At 53.7% G+C, this 7,981-nt stretch overlaps 1 protein-coding gene across 4 annotated transcripts in view; it reads left to right on the forward strand.

Annotated features, from left to right (window-relative positions):
* The first annotated feature begins 687 nt into the window (after positions 1 to 687).
* Positions 688 to 7,981, forward strand: part of CSNK1E (casein kinase 1 epsilon) — a 37,771-nt gene continuing 30,477 nt past the window's right edge. For all 4 annotated transcript variants that reach the window (XM_054275457.1, XM_054275429.1, XM_054275438.1 and 1 more), the window contains exons 1-2: positions 688 to 880; positions 4,943 to 5,030. In XM_054275457.1, the coding sequence (XP_054131432.1) occupies positions 4,955 to 5,030 (76 nt within the window). In that variant the 5' untranslated portion in view covers positions 688 to 880; positions 4,943 to 4,954. The remainder of the gene's footprint in view (positions 881 to 4,942; positions 5,031 to 7,981) is intronic.

Raw genomic sequence — 7,981 nt, forward strand, 5'->3', positions numbered from 1 at the left:
CAAATAGTTCTCCACCCCAGGCTTTGCTCCTGTAGCCCCATATAGGCCTGATACATGCTGGCTGCTCCCGCTAACTCAGCTGGCTTTTGGAGGTGCTTTGGGACTTGCTGTGCCCACCTGGCCCGCAAACACCCCAGAGTCTGGGGGCAGTCCCACCTTATCACCCATCTGTTGGTGGGTGCGCTGTGGACCTTTGTCTGTCCACATTAGGGTTTATGTGCGTGCTTCGTTATTTGTGCGGATTTGGAGGTGCTTCACCCAAGGGGCATCCCCACTCCTGAGGGGCGTGGGCCTGAGGAGCCCTGAACAGTGTGGGGCCTTCCCGACGGACCCCCGCTCGGCATCGGCTGCCGGCGCGATGGGGCCCAGCACCCTCGTTTGACCATCCCCATGCGGGGCCACCCTGCTGCGGGGGGCTGCCATGGGTGGGCTGTGCTCCATTTTGAGGAGAAACCTTTAGGGGGGTCGCGGCCCCCAAAATCGAGCCCGTGTGTGCCTGCCCCGCTCGCCAGAGCTGAGGGACGGCGGCGGGAAGGCGTCGGGAGCGGCGGCGGTTGCGCCTTTAACGGCGGGCGGAGGAGGAGGCGGAGGAGGAGGAGGGCCGGGGCTGCGCTGGGTGACATCAGTGGGTTTGGCTCCGGGGCTCAATGGAAACTGGGTGAGCGCCGGGCTGTGCCGAGCACACGCCGGCTGGAGGGGACGGCGAGCGGGCGGGAGGCGGCAGGCAGCGCCGCGCCGCGCCGAGCCGAGCGAAGGAGGGACGCGCCGGGCACGGCCGCCACCAGCCCTCCCCAATCCTCCGTCATCCTCCCCGCCGCGGCCGCCTGGCCCCCTGACAGCCGGCGGAGCAGCATCCCCACACGGCCCCCTTCCCGTCAGGGTGGGTATGGGGGGCGCCCGCCCGCATCTTGGGGCGCAAACCCCGGGGGAAAGGCGGCCCCTCCGGCTCTTTGTGTGCGCGGAGGGAGGGGGAGGGGGCGGGGGAGGGGAGGGCAGGGCGCGATGCGCCGGGCCGGGGGGGCGCGGGGGACAAAAGCCCCTTTGTGGGGGCGCGGCGAGGGGGTCGCCCCCTCCGCCACCGGCAGATTTTTGGGGGGGGGTTCCCCTTTCTCCCCTTTCTCCGCCTGCCGGGGCCCTGCTTGGCCGCTGGCGGGGCCGGGCGGGGAAGGGGGTGCCGTGTGCTCTCGGCGGGGGTCTGCGGGGCTCCGGTGGGGGGCCGCCCCCAGGGGGATCGAGCCCCCCACTCCTTCCGTTCGCTGATGCTCCTGGCCTCCCTCCCCGGCCCCCGTCACCGCCTCTTTCGGGGGAGAAGCGGTATCTGCGTTTGGAGGGACTGTGGGGTCGATGTTTCCTCTTGTGGGGGGCGGTAGGGGCGGGGGTCAATGGCCGAGGCCGGGTGCGAGTGGGGGGACGAGGAGAAGTTCAGCGCCGTTCCCGGGGGTGGCAGCTTTTTGTTACCTACCCGGAAAAATAACAGCTCGGGTACGGCTGTCTTCGCGTAGTGTTTGCCTGTAGGGGGTGGGGGTGTAAGGGACACATTTATTATTATATTTTATGGTGTGTGTCCCCCCTTTCCTGTTTTCCTGTTGTGGCTATTTCTTCCTCAAATGTAGTTCAAATGCTCTGTGCTTGGGGTTTCTTTTCTCCCCCCATCTTATATGCTGGTCTCCTTTCTGTAAGTGTCTAAGGGTCTGGAGGGGATTGGTGTTTTGCATTTCAATCAAAATGTATTTTTTTCTCGTTTTTCCTTCACATTTTAAAGCCAGTTCAAATTACTGTTTTCCCAGCCTATCCTTTTTCCCCTTCAAACAACACCCCCCCCCCCCCAAAAAAAAAAAAAAGCCGTGTAAAGCCTTAATGTGGTCTATGGGTAAAGCAGACCCCACTCCCTACACTTCCACTGAAAGCTGGAGCAGTGCTGGGATCGGCAGCCTCCATTATGGAGCCGAAGGTTTGGTTGTTTGGTTTTGTATGGCTTTTGCTAGACAGGGCATCTTCTCATTCCCGACCACCTCGGGTGGGACAGAGGTGTCCCTCCTGTCCCCCAGCCCCTCTTGATGGTTTCCCCCCCCCACCCCCGATGGTCCCTGCATCGTTGGTCGCCATCGTTGCTGGCACAGCAATGTGATATCAACTCTTATCGTGTGTTTATATAATGGCCTTTGTGCCTGTACGTGGGTATTTTATATTATATAAAAAGGGCTGGTGCAAAATGGTGTGTGGGGAAGCAGTGCTGGCGGCTGGATAGTATTATTATTTTTTTGAGGCTGTGTAGTATTGGATATTCACGTATGCAAACGCTCATGCAGAGCACACTCTCGCTCTGAGGTTGTATGTGTGTTAATCCCTTATGGAAAACTAAATGGTTTAACTAAATGATTGCCCTGCAGCCCCTGGGAATGCTGCCTTGGCTGTAGAGTGCAGGAAAGGTGGCAGGGCTGGGGAGGGGGTTAAGGCTGGAGGGGGGGGGTGGGAAGGAGGGATGGCTTTTTAAATATAACATGTATAAATAATACATAGAGGGGTGATACAGATTTCACATATAAGAATATATATTTTGTGGGTACAATTTTTTTCCTTGTAACAGTAGACCTGAGGATGAAAAGATAAAGGGCGGAAACCGTAGATGGTGGTGGGGTTACATGTGTGAAATAGAAGCAAATGGGATAATGTTTGAACTCCTGGACCAGTTGTTGAGGGGGTGGGATGTGTGTGTCCTGCCCTCTTACCAGGAATCCAGGCTCTTGCTCTCTGGCTCTCTTCAGCCCAGGTTTTCTACTCACACTTGTGTGTGTATGTGTGTTGGGGGGGAGATAAGGCAAAATGACAGCTGTGCGAGACCATGATTTTTTTTACTCCATTATCCTGCTTCCCGCTTCCACCCCCGCGCCCCGGAGCATTTTTTAGATTCCCCTTTGGAGCCTGTTGCTTAATCAGCTACAAGGGCTGCTGCCTCGTTGTGTGAGAATCCCTTCTTAACCTGGCTCCTGCCTGTCCCAGGAGGGTGGGTCCGAGTTTAGGTTTGGGACTGTGGTGTTGCAGAGCAGTACCTGCTGCGTCCCAGTGCGGCGCAGACCCTCCGGGACCTCTTGCCCAGTCTCTGCTTGGCTGTGCTCACCCCAGCTGGGAACTGGACTCAGGTGGAGGTGTTTGGGGTTCCCAGGCCTGGGTAAACGCTCCATGAAGGAAGGAGGATGGAGAGCTGTCTTCTTGACAGTGGTGTGACGGGTTCCCGAGGACACAGACCTTTGATCGTTTATTGGAGTAGGAGTGTCAGCAAGTCAGATGTATGTTAATGTGGTTATACAGAACAGCAGGCAGCGGATAAAAATCATGTCTGTTTGCTGCGCCCTCACCCAGGTACGCCTGCCTCCTGGTTCAGTTCCCAAGGCTCTGCCTACATTCCTGATAGTAAGAAAGTCAGAAATAGCCACAGGGTTTTGTAGACTTCAGATGCCCAGAAACCCACATGCATAAGCAAATGCTAGGTGAGGGGACTCCACCTCTGAGTGTTTTGTGTGTGGTTTCTGGTGACTGGAGCTCTGCTTTCAGGGTTCACAATGTCCCCTGAATGCCTTGATAGGATTATTTCCCTGTACATCTCCGCTGCCCGTCCATTCTTCTTTCTGTAATCCCATCTCCTGGGGCAGAAGAAGCAGCTCTGGGTTTATAGTATGCTCAGAATCCTGTGGCTGGGATTATTTTTTTGTACTTCTGCCTCACAAGGCCATTTCTCCTTTATTTCCTTCAGTGATGCTTCCTTCCCACCAAGCTCCAGCAAGGGAAAGTTCCTTGCTCCCACTTGTGAAAACATGAATCATTCCTCACCTTTCCTGTCCCCAACAGGCTCTGTGTCTGCATTTTGTACGCTAATAATGTGGCATTGCATAAATTAGGACTGTGGCAAATCCCTCTAAAAGGAGACACATTGTCTGTCTCAGGAAGAGATGTGGTTCCTAGAATAAGTTGGTGGCCATAGAAGAGGCAAGGGAAAGGGGGCTGTTAAGATGGGAACTGCTGGAGCTGTGTTTGGCCAAGGTCTTTGCAGCAGAAGTTGAGGTTGGCAAAGAGAACAAAACTCTGTGGCTGTGGTTCTTCCACCTAGTTGGTTTTCTGTGGAAGGTGAATAGGCTGAGCCTGGGCGTGTTGATGGGGTATATCCAAAGGTCAAAGGGTTAGCTAATCATCTCAGGTTGAGGGATGAGGAAAAGCCTGAACTGCTCAAAGCAAAAGGTAGGCAGGAGAGTTGGAGAGGCTCAGGTAGACCAAAGGAGGTGGTGATCACGTCAGCAGAAGTGTATGGAGATGAGCAAGGGGTGTTCCTAGCCAGGGTTCAGTTCAGCGAGACGTCTCCTCCCTGTCCCCTGTCCTGGGCCCCACCTAGGAGAGATGGAGTCGCTTTCTCCTGGCAGTCTGTCTGTCCCTCACAGCCCTCGGGTCCTGTGCTTCACCACCACCACCACCGAGGTGTTGGAGTAGGGCTGGGTCAGAGGGAAACTCCTCACAGGGTTTATTATGCCTGACACTTCTGTGTCTCACAAGGTACTTGTGTCCCAGTGCCAGGTACTGTAAGGTACAAGAAGCAGTACCTCTTTGCAGTAGTGTGGCGTGATCACACAATGAAACCTTCTTAGAACGGCTTTCCTGAACCCCTTCCTAGTCTCTGAGGAAAAAGGTGGGGAAGAGGTTCAATCATTCTAATAGTGGGAACATGGGAAAAACATGCTTGAGGGTGTTTTGTTCCTGCAATGTTTCTTGCTCATGTTGTCCCTGGAAGTTCAGGAGATGAGGAGAGGTGATAGAAGCCATGTAAAAAGTGAAGTATTTAAAGATTTAAAACTACTCAGCCACTGGGTGAAGTGGGGAGGTCTCTTCCGCAGTGTTACATGATTCACTTCCTGTTTCTGCTCTGACACTGCTCTTTCTGTGCCTCTTTTCGTAGCACGACTGAACCATGGAGCTTCGAGTGGGAAACAAATATCGGCTGGGCAGAAAGATTGGCAGTGGTTCATTTGGAGACATTTACCTAGGTGAGTGTGAGAGTCTGTCTCAAGGTTGGTTTTCTCAATTGCATCATTGTTTTGGGGTTGTTTTTCTTGCCTGTTGCTATTTGTGGTCACCATGTAAGGTTGGAAGGGGTGAAGAAGAGAAAAAACTGATGGAATACTGCACGTGGCCACTGGTCTTTTCATGGCAAAGAAAGGGGGATGAGCTCAGCTTTGCCTTACCACATACTGAAGACACAGTGGTGGTTGATCAGACTGCTTTAGATTTGGACTGTTTGGGGCATATTTGTCATACACCCTATTCCAGCGTTCTCACTTCCCTTTCTTGAGCTTGGGTGTGTGTGGGTTTAAACTCTGTTCACAGAGCGTGTGGTGGAAAGGGAGGACATAGCTATTCCTTCAAGGATTGAAGGAATACAGTTTTGGGAAGACTGGTAGTGGAAGAGGTGGTCCAGGACCTGTAAGAGAAAGGTCTGAGACGGGAGGTGTAAAACAGGTCAGAGAGCCTGGAAGTCCCAGGGCTCAGATCTGTTAGATCTGTAATGGGATTTAGAATTAATGTCTGGAATGACCTGAGCTGGAAGCTCAGTGGACAGAGCCCATGAGGTGCTGGGTTTCCTGTTACCACAGCAGATCACTTGGGTAGAAGTTCTCCCAAGCCAGTGTGCTGATGTGTAGATATATTCCCTGGTGCTTGCCTGCTCATGTTTTCATTGGCTCAAACCGTGTGGGGCCAGAGTGGCGAGACTACCCAGCGGCCTGCCCGGTCCCTGCATGAGGGCTGGCGTTACCTGTGTCTGGTTCTCACCACTACTGTTGTGCTGTGCTCCTGCAGGCCAGCAGAAGGGCTGCCCTCTGCTTTGGTGTCTGCACCCTTTGGGTTCTTGCAGGTGGTCGCCATGTGCTCCTTGGCTATTAATTTGTTCAGTTGGATTGTATTTTGCTTCCCAGTACATCCACCACTGCTCACTTTTGCTGGTCCTTCAATTTTTCCTAGTTTCTTCATCTGCTGGGCAGCTTGGGGGCAACACTGCTTTTGAGGTGTGGCATTTCCAGTGCCTGGCAGTGGAGGACTACCCTCGAGCGATCTGTAATGTGATGCCTCTGCATTGGCTGCTTTGGGTCTCCTTGGCTTTCCCCATCACCAGCACTATCAGGTTTCAGAATTGGCCTTAATGCACTGTCAGCTGTATCGTAGGAGACCTCTTCTAGGATCTCCAACATCTTCCCATCCCTCCCCAAACCCCTTTCGTTGAATACCTCTAGTTCAGATTGTTTTCCTGTGATTGTAAATCACCGTCTATTTTCAACCTCTGTTTTTTATCTCCAGTTCCCTTTTGCTTTATTATTCTCTCTTGATTGGTGTTGGCAGCCCCTCTTGATTAAGTGTCCTGTGGGAATCATCAGTAACAGGCTTTGTTGCCACCTTTATCCAGAACATGAACAAAGATGGTAAATAATGGATCTGGGATCCCAGTTCCACCGTGTGCTGCCTTTACTGCAGCCTGTTCCTGTATGCTGCTCCTCTGTGGCCCTCCAACCAGTTAGTGTCTTGGGTGACAGTGCTTTTAATTCCCAGGTGCTAGGATTCAGGGGTGACAGCTCAGACACAGCATTTTCCACCTATGCTAGGGCTTGAAGCATTCCAGACCCTCTCTAGGACGGTGTAAATTGTCAGGATCTTGCTAAACATCTGGGGTACATGTGGGGAGAAAAAGGAGGTACTGGATGGAAAGGCCTGATCCTGTATTGCTCTGTACCATGTCACAGGTCATCCACCTGTGCAAATCAGGTATGGAAAATAGCCCCTGGTGAGGGGTTTGTGCCTGCCTCTCCTGTCACCAAACACAGGAAGCCCAGTGCCCCAGTGTGGTGAGCACAGCAGGATTCAACCAAGTTACTTGAATGCAGTATCAAAGCCCTTGTGATGTTCCTTGAGGTGCAAGCCAGCGTGTTTTGAAGCAGTGATAGCGAGACTTGGTGGAGCCTGGGTGACTCCCCAGCCTGGAGGGATTGGGCATGCAGTCTGTGGTGGTGCGTCTGGAGGACGCTGGGGCTCGTGCTGTGCTCTCACAGCCTGCTCTGCAGACAGGAGGACTCATTCACCAGGACTTCTCTCCTGCGCCGGGCCCACCTCACAGCTCTCTCCTTTGATAATGGTGCGGACACACAGCAGGGCTTGTCTGTCTCCAGGGATTAGCAGGGGCTGTATGGTTTATCCTCAGCTTCTCTCTTTCAGGATGTTATTGCCTTCACCTGCTCTGTAACCAGTGGGTGCTGAGTGCTGTCCTCTTTGGGGTTTGTTTTTAGGTTTTTTGTCTGTCAGAAGGAAACTTGGATTTTTACATGGGTAGACACAAAGGATGGACTGTATTAATCCTTAGCTGGGTCTTGAAGCACATTCCTTCCATGCCCTACTTTGAGGGGTAGGTGTGCTAGGTGGCATATTCTCCCCCCATTGGTTTGAGAGGGTGGAAAATGAGATCAGGCTGCCCATGGGCCTTGGCTAGCCCGTTTACCTCTAGAAATTCTCGTTTAGAAGAGCAAAACCCCGTTTTCAGAGGAATTGCCAAGAGCTTTGGGCCGCTGGAGGGGGGGAGGTGCTTTGTCAGAGGTGCTGGCCAAGAGGCAGGGCAGGGTTGCTGGACGTGTAGGAATCGTTTGGCCGGGATGCACACTGGTGCTGGAGAGGAGCTGGGCAGACAAAGCATGCTGGGACCTGAGCTGGCTGGGGACAGTTCCTGGTGGCAGGCTCCTCCCTTGCTGGGAGGGGAGTGCCTTCCCTTTGTTTCCTGGCTTGTTAACTCTCTCTCGCCCTATCTGCCTTCATCCATCTGTTCCCAGCCCTCCATTCTTCCCTCGGCAGGCTGTGGAGAGGGGCACAGGCGGTGGGGAGTGCGGGGCCTCTGCCTGTTGCCCCCGATGCTCCGGGAGGGCGGTGTTTATTGTATCAGACATGCAGTCAGGATTCCACT

The sequence above is a fragment of the Melozone crissalis genome, unplaced genomic scaffold, assembly GCF_028551555.1.
Source record: "Melozone crissalis strain CALT ecotype California unplaced genomic scaffold, PUWL_Pcris_2 ptg000004l_1, whole genome shotgun sequence".
In the NCBI taxonomy this organism is placed as follows: domain Eukaryota; kingdom Metazoa; phylum Chordata; class Aves; order Passeriformes; family Passerellidae; genus Melozone; species Melozone crissalis.